Here is a 14,200-nt window from a genome sequence, read left to right as displayed (position 1 = left end):
CTCTGACGCAAGATGGCCGCCACGGGATAACCGCCGTCCGTATTGGCTCACACCTCCAGCCCGGCCGTACGAGAACGGTGACGATTGGACCATTTGCTGTGACGTCACGTGCTCGTGACGCATCGCCGGCTCTTCCTCCTGGTCGTCGTCCTCCCCGGGCTCTTCCGGAAGTCGATCCACCTCCCTCCCCGCCCCTCTCATCCTCTTATCAGCGAGCGAGTCAGCGGCCAACATGGATGTCGTCAACCAGGTGAGCCTTTTTCCTTTTCTTTTCTCTTTTGCTGGGGGGACAAGTTGTTCCCGTCAAAATACAAGCTTTGTCGTCTCACGTGCGCGTGTCCTCGGACGTCGCTAGACGCACGTCGGATGCCGCAGCGCCCTCGCATGAAAATACGAGGGGATTTAGCATTGATTTATTTATTTCTTTTGCACCCTGGCGCGTGCGCGGGGGTGATTTGCGTACGCGCGCGCGTGTGATGATACTGCTGCAGTGTGAAGATGCGACAGAGGCGCGTGCACGACGAGTGCTTTTAAAAAAAGAACCAGTGTGTAAATGGATTCACCACCACAAGGACATTAGCGGGGACGTCAATTAGCCCGCTGTTGCTAGGACAACGAGCAGACTAGCTCGCCAGGCCCCATCATTTTTTAAAACTCGTTCCCCTCCCTTGACGGCGACAGACGTCCAATCCTTTTCCCAGTGGGAGGGTGGCATCGAACTGGGATTGGACGTTGACACTAGAGATCTATCGTGGGACGTCTATGATCGTCCGTGGTCGTTCGTGAAAGGCCTCGGGGGGGTGTGGAGGGGGTGGGGGGGGGGTGCTGGAGTGCGAGCGAGCCGCAGCCATCTTCTTTCTCTTCGACGGACGTGAGTGCGTGCGTGAGTGCGTGCGGGTGGGCGGGCAGGCGGCCATTTACTCGATTGAAGCTGCGCCTACTCTGCGGTTGTCGCATTCACCTGCGCACTCCTGAAAATGGCGCCCCCCAAAGGACAAATATGGCCTCCGTCGTTGTCTTTTCTTTCGACGCTTTCGACAAATGGCTGCTGCGCCGCCTAAGCCGCTTTGTCTAATTGGAATGTCGAGCGCGCACGCGCACCAGTAAATACGCCGCCGCGTTGGTTCGATGATGAGGGGAGGGGCCATAATATTGGAGGGAAATCCACCGGCGTCACGACCGCGTTTAAAACCACGCCGGCTTTTCCGGCTCTGATCGGCTTGGACGTCAAGGCGAGACAATGAGTCTTTGGAAATCGCGGAGTGGGGATGATTGGACGCCATGTGATGGGTCAAGTGCGGGGCCTTGGGTGTCTACAGGGCCCTCAAATTCGATAAGAAAAATGCCGTTTATTCGGCCAAAATACGATACAAAAACATTTGGAAATTGAAAATAGAGAAGATTCTTAACTGGATACTGATTAACATGCTTGCCAGCTTCAAAATGAGAGCCACAGAAGTCACGCTAGTACTTCCCGTTAAGGGACTGGTGTCAAAGTGGCGGCCCGGGGGCCAAATGTGGCCCGGCGCGTCATTTTGTGCGGCCCGGAAAGTCAATCACGAGTGCCAATTTCTGTTTTAGGGTCAAATTCAAATGAAGAGTATAGATGTATATTCAATATCCTGATTTTTTTCCCCCTTTTAAATCGATAATTGCTATTTTTTAATCCATTTTCTGTGTTTTTAGTTCAAAATCCTTTTGTAAAATCGAAAAATACAGTTTAAAAAAGCTCAATCGTTTTAGATCTATAAAAACGGAATATTCAGGGCTTTTAATCCATTTATACGAAAAATCTTAATATTATAGTCTGACATCCTTGCGTTAAGGCTTTTATTTTGAAGTCCACGAGGAGCGACTTCCTACTGGGAAACTGCCCGCTGATTTCAAATGGTCAATTGTTTATATTTAACGTTTGACAAGCCGCGTCAAATGTGGCTGATTTTGCAAATGTTTTATTTTGAAGGGCTACCCCACTGACTTGTACCTTTTTTTTTTTTTGCATTTGACAGTTGGTGGCCCAGGGACAGTTCACCATAATCAAGCAACCCTTGGGATTTATCAAAGTCCTGCAATGGGTAAGTCTTTCTCTCCTCCTTTCATTTTCAGCAACCAGCCAAAAATGAACGCCCTTGGGACTTTGGCGCCGAGTGACCTTTGACCCACGTGCCACCACGGACGGTGGAAGCCGACGTCACCACGCCCCACGCGCCAAACAATACCTCGGCCGGCGGGGAGGGGGGGGGGGGGGGGGGGTTTGGTTGACAGATGGTCGAGCGAGCGCCCGGCCCAGATTAATAGCTGGATTTCCCGTCCAATCGGCTCGAGCTGGCCGCGTGGCCGGCCGGCCGGCCGGGCGGGCGGGCGGGGCTAAAAATAGTCTAATCTTCCGTGTTTTATCTTTGCCTTTGTGTCACCACAAAGCTCTGAGCTAAGCTAACCTGGATTGGCATCGACTGGGGGGAGTGTGGGGGGGGGGGGGGGGGTTGTTTGTTTCTGTCACTTCCTGTACATTTCACAGCATCTTCATGTCATTTCCTGGAACTTTTATGTTGATCTTATGGCATTTTGGGTCAATTTCTTGTACTTTTTGGCTCATTTCCTATTGGGTTTTGGGGCCGTTTCATTTTTCTTGTTTTATTATGGTGTGACGACTCCCCCTGGTGGTAAGATGCACCAGGGAGTCGCAACTGCAACAGCAGAAAAATTCAGTCAATGAGGAGACAGACACATACTGCAAGTAGAATTCAATGATCATTTATTTACAACAAAGTCCACTAAAACCTGGACTACGGGACAGAATATGGGCAAAACAAGATACTATAGTTAAAAAAACACCCTCCCAGACAGGTTTTTGAAATGAACACTCACAAAAATAGAGGAAATAAGGCCCAAGGCTTACACTGTCAGAACTGATGTCATAATAGTCTAGACCGGGGAATAAACGACATGTAAAAGGAAATAGTGTCCATTTAAACATGTGTCCACGTGTTTTTGTCGTCAGATTTTCGCCATCTTCGCCTTCTCCACGTGCGGCAGTTACTCGGGCATGTTCAAGATGAGCGTGGAGTGTAAAAACCGCTCGGACAGCGACTTGGGCATCGAAGTTCAATTTGAATATCCCTTCAGGTGGGCAGGCCCACTTTTCCTCCATTTTGGTCCAAAATGTCACGTACCCTTGCGTTGACTCATTTTGCGTTTTGTCTCAGGCTCCATCAGGTTTATTTTGACGCCCCCACCTGCAAGGGAGGCAACCCCGAGCGTCTGTTCCTGGTGGGCGACTACTCGTCCTCGGCCGAGTTTTTCGTCACCATCGGCGTCTTCTCCTTCCTCTACTCCATGGCGGCGCTCTCCGTCTACTGTTTTGTGCTGGAAAAGTACCGCGAGAACAACAAGGGTCCACAGATTGTGAGTGGTCGGGCGGGGCCACCTGGGGAATTGGGCGGGGGCCTAGCAACCTAGCCTAATCCCCCCCCCCCCCCCCCTCGCACGGCAGGACTTTGCGGTGACGGCGGTCTTCTCCTTCATGTGGCTGGTGTCGGCCTGCGCCTGGGCCAAGGGCCTGTCGGACGTCAAGACGGCCACCGATCCCGAGCGGGTCATCACCATGATCGGCGCCTGCGAGGAGCGGGAGAACCGTTGCCGCGAGGTCTACGACCCCAAGGTCTCGGGGCTCAACACCTCGGTGGTGAGTGGAAAACCGAGCTCCGCCCCGAGCTCCGCCCCGAGCTCCGCCCCGAGCTCCACCCCGAGCCCCGCCCTGAGCCCCGCCTCCCCTCCGCACCCACAGGCTTTCGGCTTCATCAACCTGATCCTGTGGCTTGGCAACCTGTGGTTCGTCTTCAAGGAGACGGGCTGGATGGCGGCCTTCGCCGGGACTTACGTGCCGTCGCAGGAGAAGCAGCCGGCCCCCGACGCTTACGGCCAGCAGCAGCAGCAACAACAGCAGCAGGACCCCTACGCCGGCTCCCAGGGGGGGTACCAGCCCGAGTACGGCCAGCAGGGGGGGTACAACGAGGACGCCGGCTACGGCCAGGGCTACGAGCAGCAGCCCACTTCCTACTCCAATCAGATGTGAGCGTCGCTGACGGTGAGTGACCAGGGTTAGGCTTGATTTTTGAACTAAAAACACAAAAAAAAAATGACAATTATTCATTTCAAAGGGAGGAAATCAGGATTTCTAATATACTATAATATTTGAACCCAAAACAAAAAGTCATCACTCATGATTGATTTTCACGGGCCGCACAAAATGATTCGGCGGGCCAGATTTGGCCCCCGAACCGCCACTTTGACACCTGGTTTTTTTCTCCTTGTTGTTGAAAAAGTTGACATTGTGATTTGTGCTCCTGTTTGATTGCAGGCCGAGTTGGCCGGCCGGCGCTGGCGTTTCTGCACTCGTCTCTTAGTCTCTTTTGTGTACATGTCAGTTGACTTGAGTGGAGTGGGAGTGGAATGGGAATGGAATGGGAGTGGAGTGGGCGGGATTTGGGGAGGGGAAAGGGGCGGGGCATGGGATGGGATGGGCAGAGCGCTCTTTGCTGTAACATGATGTTTCTTCTCGTGATGTATTTAAGTGTAGAAGACGACAGACGGACGGACGGATGGATAGGGGGGGGGGGGGGGGAGAAGGTGGTGGGGGACGGTTTGGCGATCCACCAGAGGACGCTCGACGTCCCTCGGCCGGCGCCGGAAAAAAACTTGAATACAAAAACCAAAACATGCGTTGGAGAGGAGGAAAAAAATGAGAAAAAAAGACTTCCGGGAAGGAACAACCTAGTTCGATTTGACTGGAGAGAATGTATTGTCTGTGCTGTGTAAATATCACCGCTAATATATGCTATCTGTATAGAAATAGAACTATATCATTTGCCGGGATCCCCTTTTTTTCCTACCCCGCCTACTTTTTGGCCCATTCGCGCTCATGGGATGGGGAGGGGTTGGTCCAAGGTGGGCTTAAAATCCCTTTCGAGAGCCCAAATAAGATCCGTGGGGTATGTGTTCTTATATTTAGTAAATGTCCAGGATGGAATTTGCCTCCAAAAATGTATAAGTCACACAAATTGATGCATAAATACCCCAGAATGAATAGGAAGGAAGACAAAATGAAGGGAAAGGGAACTGGAAATGCCCAGAATGAGCCAAAAGGGAATAATAATAATTATTATTAGCTTATTTGGGCCCTCCCACATAGCCCCGCCCCCCTTTTGTCCATTTCTTTTCCATCCGTTGATTTGTCTCCCCTGTCAGTGGGCCGTTTTGTGTGTAGCTCTTCTAAATATTGCGGAAATGAAACGAAATATACTCTGTGCTTTAGTGGTGAATGACCGTCTTGTGACACACCTGGGAGGGGGGAGGGGGGATTCGTGCCGTGTTTCTCGTGGATGACGTACGTAGACATACCGTTAGTATTGCAGAGGAGAACATCCACCCTAACCCCTCTGCTCTATTCTTACTCTGTGTGAAACGAAAACAACGGGAAATAAACTTGAAATTATTCTCTTCAACTGAAACATTTTCTTCACTTTTCACCTCCTTCCTCCATTCAGACGCGTTGGTCAAGTCGTTTTCTCCTTTTCCGTCGAAGCTTCATTTTACGCGCGTGCGTGAAACGCTTCCCTAAAAGGCAGAATGGGATGAGAGGCGTTGACCACTGTCAATTTGGACAGGCAGTGGACAGGACGCTTTAAAGTGTGACGTGTCCGTTTTACGAAGTAAAGAGTTCGCCTCGACTCGGCTTTCTTCGGCTCAGCTCGACTCGGTTCGACTCGGTTCGACTCGGCTCGACTCGGCTCGGCTCTACTCGGCTTTCTTCGGCTCTTCTCGGCTCTTCTGCCTTCTTCGCTTTACGAGCGTGACCGCGCCCAGCCCAGCCCTGCACAGCCCAACCCAGTTCAGTCCGGTCCATTCCTGGGAAAGTCCTCTCACTTTTCACGCAAGCGTCAAAGAGCGACGAAGCGAGAGAGGCCAAGCTTCCTCTTTTTTTTTCCTTTTTGCTTTTTCTTCTTCTTGAGCTGGTGTCAACGTCTCAACTCAGCCCCATTTCTTTGGAACTATAACACACTTCCTACTTTGAAGAATGGCCGACATGTCCGATTCGGCCTCTTCGGCCAGTTGCCTGGAGCGACTGAATAGTTATGTGAGGACCCAGAAAGGCATGATTCTCGCGGCCGAAATGGTAAGTACGAGCTTGGGAACGTCTTGACTAGCTTACTCGGAAGGTGTGGCTAGCTGGGTTAGCAGGCGAGCTAACTCCATCGCGAGTGTATTGGAACTTGCGGTTAAGTCACTCGAAATGGGGCCGCCGAAGTTGTCTTGTTTCCCGTTGAAGTTTCTCTTAAAAAGAGCCGAGTGAAACGTGGTACTCCAGTGCGTAGTACTTAAAAAAAGAACTTGAACGAACGTGGCTATCAACTTTCCGACGCTTCAATCGTCTTGGCCTTTTTATTACTATTTATTTTTGAACAAATCCTCTCTCACTGACTGCGTAACCTCTTATTTCTTCCTATTTTTTTTAAATTAGAAAATCACTTTTTTGTTTATATAAAAGTGGGAATTCCCATGGGTTAATATGCACATCCATAATTCATTTCTACTTTTTCAAATATTTATGTCAAATAACAAGGATTTATGGAATGGAATCCGATTGGTCGTCCGTAGCAGCCAATCAGTTCATCTCAAAATAACGTTCAAGCGGATTGATCTATCTATTTGTGACTTATTGCTTTAATTCTTGGATGTATCCATTTCCAACTCATCTATTAAATCAAAGAGAAACTTTTTATTGACCTTTTTATGAATTTTATGAAAAAAACAGCTGGAAGTGACATTTAGGTCATTAGAATTGTCAGGGGCGGAATTTAGTTTGTTTTTGAAGATTGTTTTAAGGAGTTGAAAGTGAAATTTGGACCATCCCACAAGATTCCAATCATAGCTTTAAACAATTTCCACGGCGGCCCACGGCGGCGTTTTCCCCCTCGGCGATCTGGCGCCGGCCTGTCAACGCCGCCAATAGAAAAGAAATGGTTGTGGCGTACGGGTGGGAAGGCAGAAGTAGGAGCCCCCCTTGAAAGGAACACCCCCGAAAGGAGCCCCCCCAAAAAGGACATCCCTCACTGTCCGTCTTTGGCGTTCGTCCAGCGTGTTAACATTTTTGGGGAAAGCGATATGACGTCCGACCATTCCGAGAAACCCACACGGTTCCGACCAATCCAACGTCAGCCCTCGTCCCCGGTGGACAAAGATGGAAGACGCGGCTTGCTTCGTGGGCCCCGTTAACGTCAACTCCATTTCATGTCGGCCGCACCATTTTAGATAGAATATATATTTTTATATAATAAGTGGATTAAAAGAACTGAATATTCATTTTTTATAGATCTAAAACAATGTTTATTTGAGCTTTTTTCTTAGTAAGCGAAATTGTCTTTTAATCATGATGTTCCGTATTACACAAAAAGATGTGGCGGGCCAGATTTGGCCCCCGGGCCGCCACTTTGACACCGTGCCGTAGGGGTTAGTCACCCCCAGAAAAATTCTTGAGCAAAATATGCGCGGGAAACACCTAGCGTAGACATCTTTAAATGCCTTCTATTTATTATTAAATAGATTATAATTATGAAATACATTCATTGCTTATATACACATATATGTTTGTGCATGTGGGGCTGTCTATATATATATAGATGTATAGTGTGGGGGTGCATGTGTGTATAAGATATATATAAATGGACTTTATATGTGAATGTTTGAATGAGTCACTAAAGTGAAAATGTTTCCGTCGCCAGGCGGAAAGTTCCCTTAGCGACCGTTGCTGTTTTCCTCCTCCGCCGCCAGCACGCCGGCCCGCTCGCCACATTTAGCCGAGTATTGCTAGCGTAGGCCCCGCCCACCTCCCCTCCACCCCGTCCCCAGACGCAAAATGGGCGCCGTGCCTAGGCGAGGTGTCGGCGTGTGTGAGGCATCCTTGTTCGGGGGAGGGGGCGGGGCTTGGCCGGTCAACAGAGCCCCTTTTGTGGACGCCCCCCTGGTGCCAGGCAGGAATTTGGCTCAAGTGTCATTCCAACCCCGGCCGCTAGTTGGCGACACGTGGCCGCCGTGCCTTGTTGTCTCCCAAAAATAAGAGCGCCAAGGGATTTTTAAAAAAAACTAGCCATGATCCATTCATCTCATGTCATTTCCTGAACCGCTAGGGTCGCGGGGGGTGCTGGAGCCTTCCCCTTTGCATGCAAAAGAGAGATGCTGAAGTTGTTGAAATGCAAAATGTATTTAATTTAGTGGGGTAAGGAGAAAAAATGGACTTTTTTGGCTATTTTGATGGGTCGTATTGGAAAATGAGTTTAAAATGTGCCATGTGGATGGAATGGCAATCTAGTTGTGACATATGAGGCAATACTAGCGCCCCCGCCTAATTTTGCTGTTATGTGGGTCACTTCCTGTACATTCTGGGCTAACACCCACGACACATTTCCTCTTTTTAAAAAAAAGAAATATATAGGTATTTCCACCAAAGATACATCATTTTTTTGCATTCATGCTATTCAATTGAACAATCTATATATCTCTTATTTATGTGCACTTATTTATTGAGCCAATGCCTTTTGAAATGTATTTGTTCAATTTAGGAGAGAGAAACAAAACATCAGTGGTTCAATTCCTATCGTTAAATTGGGGATGAAATATTTCCCATAATATGGATGGTGGCAAATTGATTTTATATGTGGAGAAAAAAAACAATTCTTTTGGTTGAGACTCCAGCTGAAAAGGCGGAGCCAGAACCGACAGACAATAGCGCCGTTGAAAGCGGCCCGCCCACCGGGAGTTTGTCTTTTTCACATTTTTTAACGGGAGGGAAATCTTGGCCCAGCTTGTTTTGGTCGTGGCGTCTTTGCGTCGTCCGTGGCGCGACCAATCACTGTTTACCATTGGATCCCAGTCCAACGCTTGAAGGCGTGGAAAAAAAAGCAACAGATAAAAAATACCGTCATTTCTCTCGACTATAAGGCGCACTTTAAAGTCTTCAATTTCCTCCAAAATGGACCGGGCGCCTTATCATCCATTGCGCCTTATATATGGACCAATATACCATGCCTGGCTGCGTCTTTCAAAACGTGTCTGCGTCCTCTGTGTGTGTCAAATACAGAAATAGCACTGGTCACTGACACTGCGCCTCTAAATGCCATGCGCCATATAGTCGTGAACATGCGGTATTTGTGAATGTCAATCAAGTCAACGCCGTTTAATTTTTCAGTTTGAGTGTCTGAGAGTATCCTTCCTTTGGTTTTTTTCAGTTGTTAAGCATCATCGTGATCATCTGCTACGCGGCGTCCAGTTACGGCGGCTACTCCACCGTGGCCATCTGCGAGCTGGTCTTTGCCGCCGTCTTCTTCGGCATCTTCATGATGGAATTGGACAAGCAGTTCAAATTGGTCAACTGGTTGTGGACGGTCAGTGGGAAGACTTTTTTTTTTTTCTTTGGGATTTGGAATGTCTTGACGGTTCCCCCTGTCTTTTGGAGCAGGACCTGTTCCGGGCCGGCATCGGCGCCATCCTCTACTTGATCACGTCGCTGGTGGGCCTGATTGGCGGCGGCGGAGACGGCGCCCGCATCGCCGGCGGGGTAAGAGAGCAAAGTCCCTTCCCGGGTCCAGTGTCCCCGCCTCATTTAACGCCGCCGACCCTCCTCCCTTTTAGGTCTTTGGCTTGTTGGCCAGCCTGCTGTTTGCCTACGACACGTACACCCTCTTTTTGCAAATTAAGAGCACCCGGCAGCACACGCCCGCCGCCACAGGTAAGAAACACCCCATAACCGCCCTTTAAGTCCACGTTGAGAAGAAATCCCTCTTGTAAATCCTCCAAAACGATGAAAAATGAGTTGTAAAAACCCCAGATGAGCAGAAAGTGACCTTTAGTCGCAACAAATTGGACTCTAGAGGGAGCCCAAGTGTCAAAAGATGACTTTTTGTTGTGGCCTTTGCAGATGACCGAGTGTAAACAAACGGGGGACGCCCAAGTGGAGGACGCGGCCGGTGGCTGGAGGTTAACGAGGAGGAGGAGCCACGAGGAAGGACCACTCCTCGGTTAATAAAAGGGAAAGGCGGCGGTTGGGCGGCTGGCCCCACAAATTCCACTTAGTGACAGACTAGCATAGTTAGGAGTAACTTTTAACCTCCTCACGTTGTGCCTCAGGACAAAGAGCTTTTTAGCGCCTTTTATTTTGTTTGTTTGTTTTTTTACGCCCGTGCGTCATCAGACGTTTTAGCAAAACAAGTCGAGGTCCAACATTTCAAACGCGTCCTTCCTTAACCCGCTCAAATCCAAGTTTACCTTCTTTTTTTTTAACCTACAAATAGATGAGATTTAACTTTTTAACCCATCTTGTTTGAAGTTGGATTCCAGGCTCAGGTTTTTCTATTTCTTTGAATTCGAAGTCAGTGGCTTAGCTAAATTAACTCCTTCAAGGTACTCATTTTAACTCGGGTTTTTTTTATCACTTTTAAATGTTATTTCTCTTGGAAATGACTCCAAGTCAACCGCAAGTGAGCAAAATATATTTTTAATCAACAGAAGGAGCCTAAATCAACAGTATTTGACTTAAAGTGGACAGGAAGTCATCCAGGATGACTCCAAAGTCAACAGGAAGTGACTCTAATAAACAGGAAGTGCCTCCAATAAACAGGAAGTGCCTTAAATAAACCCAAAATGACCCAAAGTGCCTAAAAAAGTACTTGACCCCAAATGACCCGGAAGTGCTTACAAACTTTAACGTTGAATGTCACCTGGTGGCGGCCATCTTGGTAAGGGCAATAGAGGCTTAATTTGACAGCTTCTGCTGTCCCAAAAAAAAAGAATTTAGCGCTAGCAGTCGTCCCACTTCAAACGGATTGGACGTCTTAAAATATGGCCATGAAATTGATTTTGTTTCCTTCAAAATTGGTAGCAAATATTTGAATTCATCCGTCTGTTTTTTTTTTTTTTCTAATTGCTGATATCCACTCAGTGCCAAATCTCCTCTCCCGTGCGGCGTCCAATCCCAAACGCACTTGTGGAGGTTTGTCGCCAAAGCTCGTATTTTTTTTTTTAATTGGCGTGGTGCACTTATTATTGCTACGTTTGTGCTGGCGTTTTTTGCGCAACTTGTCGCTTGGTGCTTTGTTTGAGAAAATAAAATTTAAAAAACCACAATTCTGTGCTTTTCAAATGTCATTTCACACTGTCTAAAGCTACTCGCGCTTTGGGAAATAAAAGCCATTCTCACAACAACAAAAAAGGCTTATTTGCTTGTTTCACCTGGGCCGCAACATTTTAGATTAGAATTATATTCGATTTTTTTTATATAAATGGATTAAATAACTGAATATTCCGTTTTTTTACAGATCTAAAACAATGTTTATTTGAACTTTTTAAAAATATATTTTTAGGTTTTACAAAATTATTTTTGAACTAAAAACAGAAAAATTGATTTAAAAAATGACAATTACGGATTAAATGGACTGGACTGTCATTGAAGATTCATCAACAGGAAATGACGTCAAGGCGCCTCTTTGCTTTCTCATACTCATCAGCTGACATATTTCGGATGGTTTCCTCGTACTTTCAGTTCACGCGGGACAAATTGTACAAAGGCAATTTTTCCAGGTAGCGGGCGAAAAGGACCAATGAGAAGTAGGGTGGGCGTGTCTGTGGGCGGGGCTACGGCCGGCCCGGATCTGTCGTCTGTCCGTCGCACAGGTTGGACCGGTCGGCACTGGCACTCCTGGTCAAAGTGCCAAAGAAAGAGTTTGGAGGCGCTTTCTCGACTTGGACTTACGGTCGGGTGTTTTTTACCTTCCTTCCTTCCTTCCTACCTTCCTCCAACTATTTGTACACGTGAGTTTTTGGCTTCTCTCTTCAAATCTTTACTTCCGTCTTCTACTTTTTATTTTGTCGCCTGAGGTCAGGAGGAATGTGAACAAGCAAAGGCACGTCTCGCTCTCTTAAATTCGAATCCGTGCAGGTCGGGTCGCTGGTTTGTTGTTGTCTTAAGGGGGAGGGGGTGCGGCCAAGTCCGGTCCTGGAAGGAGACCACCCCCCAACACCCCCATTATCCAGTCGGTTTTACATATCTTCTTCCCACCAACACACCTGAATCAAATGATCTGGACTTGTAGCGAACTTGCGGACAGCTTGCTAATGATTTAGGACACATGGATGTCAAAGTGGCGGCCCGGGGGCCAAATCTGGCCCCACCGCATCATTTTGTGCGGCCCGAGAAAGTCAATCATGGGTGGCGACTCTCTGTTTTAGGATCAAATTCAAATAAAGAGTATTGATGGATATTATATTTCCCGATTTTCCCCCTTTTAAATCAATAATTGTCATTTTTTTATTCGTTATTTCGGTGTTTTTTGTTCAAAAATATTTTTGTAAAATCTATGTTAACTTGAAAAAAGCCAAAGGTGTCGTCTTAGTCCATTTTTTGGTCCATTTATTAAGCGAGAGAGAGAGAGCAATGGCACATTTTCTGTCGCAGGAAACGAAAGGCCCAAGAAAATGCCGGTGGGCGCCATCACCGCCGCCGCCACTTTTCCCCGTCTCCGTCCCGCCCCCGGCCGCGGAGGCGGGACGTCCAAACCCAGCGCCGCCGAGAGGCTGGCGGCCGACAGGGCCAAGTACGTCAAGAGCTGGGCGGCGTCGTCTATGTCGGCGTCTACGCCGGCGTCTCCGCTGGCCGCAGCGTTGAGGAGGTCGCCCGCCGCCGCCCGGGGCCGACGGGAAGCGGTCCGACTGGACCTGCGTCATCTCAGCAGTCTGATCGGCGACGTCAACGAGGCCCCGGCTCAAGCGGCGCCCTTGGACGACGTCCCCCGCGAGGCGGCGGCGCCGTCTCCGCCCTCCCGTCCGGCTCGGGCGGCGCTCGGCTCGGACGTCCCGTCGGCGTCCTCCCGTCAGGCCCAGGTATTTGTCGGGTGACCTATTGGTAGTTTAAAGTGTGAGCAAATGAGCCAACGCCGCAATGTGGCGCCGCCATTTTGGCTTTGACTTCCTGTTCATTTTAGGACATTTAAAGGTGGCTTTTGAGTTACTTGTCATATATTTTGGGACATGGCCAGCTCCCTCCCTCCCTGTCCATTTCCCGCTCACTTGCCGTCCATTTTGTGTCCCCGCGGTGACGGCACCTCTCGTTCCAGGCCAAATCGGAGCGCTCCACGTCGGGGACGGTGCGGCGAGTGGACGTGATCCCCCAGGCGGACGGCGCCATTCCCGGCCGAGCGCCGCCCTTCCTCCGCCGTCCTCCTCCGACGCGTCCGCCCATCCCCCGGCTCCTCTTCTTGCCCCGCCCCGGAGCGGCGTCCGACGTCCCTTCGGTCCGGGCCCCCGCCGCCTTCCACGGCGCCGCCCGGCGCTCCCCGAGCCGCTCCAAATCGGACGCCAGCGAGCGGTCGTCCCGCGCCGGGACGGAACTGGAGCGCTTCTTCGACCTGTGCGGCACGGACGCCGCGGCGTTGCCGGACCGGGCCGGGTCGGTTTCGGACTCGCCCTCGGGGGCCCGTTTCCGTAGCGTCAGCGCCCCCGGCTCGGAGCGCACGGCCTCGAGCGAGGGCGAGGAGCGCCTTCCCGCCGCCGTCTCGGTGGTGGATAGGAACGCCAGGGTCATCAAGTGGCTGTACCAGCTACGCCGGCAAAAGTGAACTTCACAAAAACCAGACTCGACCAGAATGACGCTACCTCGGGGGCGCTTGACTTTAGCGGGGACTTGGAAATGCCCCCCATATCCACAGGAAGTGACCCGGGGGTGCCCCTCTCGCCAGCAGAAAATGCAGAGACGGTCCATCCGGAAAATGTACGGGAAGTGATTTTCCATCTCACCGACAGAAATTGATCCAAGAGGTGATTATGGGATGGCCAAAGTGTACAGGAAGTGTGGCCAAAGCATCCGAAAGTGACCCAAAATCAACAGTAAGAAATCAATGAATAGGAAGTGACTTTGAAAAGCCTTCAAATCAATAGAAAATCATCCAAAATGTAGAGAAATGAACTTGTAAATGTCCCAAAATGGTCAGAAAGTGACCTAGGAACGCCCTCAAATCAGAAAATTGATCCCAAGATGATTCTAACGTGCTGCACCATGTACAGGATGAAATATGAAGTCATATGTTGTCAGATTAAAATGAGATTAAAGTCGCCTTGTGGCTTTTTTTATGTTCCGTGAGGCAAAAGTGGTTTG

At 49.4% G+C, this 14,200-nt stretch overlaps 3 protein-coding genes across 3 annotated transcripts; all 3 read left to right on the top strand.

Moving 5' to 3' along the window:
- The first annotated feature begins 106 nt into the window (after nucleotides 1–106).
- On the top strand, nucleotides 107–5,504 carry LOC144195754 (synaptophysin-like). Its single transcript, XM_077715579.1, has 7 exons — nucleotides 107–250; nucleotides 2,010–2,075; nucleotides 3,002–3,126; nucleotides 3,207–3,405; nucleotides 3,494–3,685; nucleotides 3,788–4,087; nucleotides 4,361–5,504. Exons 1-6 carry the CDS (start codon nucleotides 233–235, stop codon nucleotides 4,073–4,075), a joined length of 888 nt encoding a protein of 295 aa, XP_077571705.1. The 5' UTR covers nucleotides 107–232; the 3' UTR covers nucleotides 4,076–4,087; nucleotides 4,361–5,504.
- A 234-nt stretch (nucleotides 5,505–5,738) lies between these two features.
- Nucleotides 5,739–11,263, top strand: LOC144195770 (proteolipid protein 2-like). The gene is made up of 5 exons (XM_077715604.1): nucleotides 5,739–6,175; nucleotides 9,285–9,440; nucleotides 9,515–9,613; nucleotides 9,688–9,784; nucleotides 9,974–11,263. Exons 1-5 carry the CDS (start codon nucleotides 6,077–6,079, stop codon nucleotides 9,985–9,987), a joined length of 465 nt encoding a protein of 154 aa, XP_077571730.1. The 5' UTR covers nucleotides 5,739–6,076; the 3' UTR covers nucleotides 9,988–11,263.
- A 1,262-nt stretch (nucleotides 11,264–12,525) lies between these two features.
- LOC144195784 (protein FAM110A-like) lies at nucleotides 12,526–14,157 on the top strand. The gene is made up of 2 exons (XM_077715631.1): nucleotides 12,526–12,930; nucleotides 13,164–14,157. The coding sequence occupies exons 1-2, from the start codon at nucleotides 12,526–12,528 to the stop codon at nucleotides 13,662–13,664; spliced, it is 906 nt and encodes a 301-aa protein (XP_077571757.1). The 3' UTR covers nucleotides 13,665–14,157.
- The last annotated feature ends 43 nt before the right edge of the window (nucleotides 14,158–14,200 follow it).

This window comes from Stigmatopora nigra, chromosome 1 (genome assembly GCF_051989575.1).
Source record: "Stigmatopora nigra isolate UIUO_SnigA chromosome 1, RoL_Snig_1.1, whole genome shotgun sequence".
Taxonomy (NCBI): Eukaryota; Metazoa; Chordata; class Actinopteri; order Syngnathiformes; family Syngnathidae; genus Stigmatopora; species Stigmatopora nigra.
This window is presented reverse-complemented; position numbering and strand designations above follow the sequence as displayed.

Excerpts from the sequence above, each read along its gene's own strand:
- LOC144195754 (XM_077715579.1), top strand. Across the intron at positions 3,127-3,206 it reads CAATTTGAATATCCCTTCAG|GCTCCATCAGGTTTATTTTG; the intron begins GTGGGCAGGCCC and ends GTTTTGTCTCAG. Across the intron at positions 3,686-3,787 it reads CGGGGCTCAACACCTCGGTG|GCTTTCGGCTTCATCAACCT; the intron begins GTGAGTGGAAAA and ends CCGCACCCACAG.
- LOC144195770 (XM_077715604.1), top strand. The coding sequence starts at position 6,077 with ATGGCCGACATGTCCGATTCGGCCTCTTCGGCCAGTTGCCTGGAGCGA. Across the intron at positions 6,176-9,284 it reads TGATTCTCGCGGCCGAAATG|TTGTTAAGCATCATCGTGAT; the intron begins GTAAGTACGAGC and ends GGTTTTTTTCAG. Across the intron at positions 9,441-9,514 it reads TGGTCAACTGGTTGTGGACG|GACCTGTTCCGGGCCGGCAT; the intron begins GTCAGTGGGAAG and ends CTTTTGGAGCAG.
- LOC144195784 (XM_077715631.1), top strand. The coding sequence starts at position 12,526 with ATGCCGGTGGGCGCCATCACCGCCGCCGCCACTTTTCCCCGTCTCCGT. Across the intron at positions 12,931-13,163 it reads CGTCCTCCCGTCAGGCCCAG|GCCAAATCGGAGCGCTCCAC; the intron begins GTATTTGTCGGG and ends CTCTCGTTCCAG.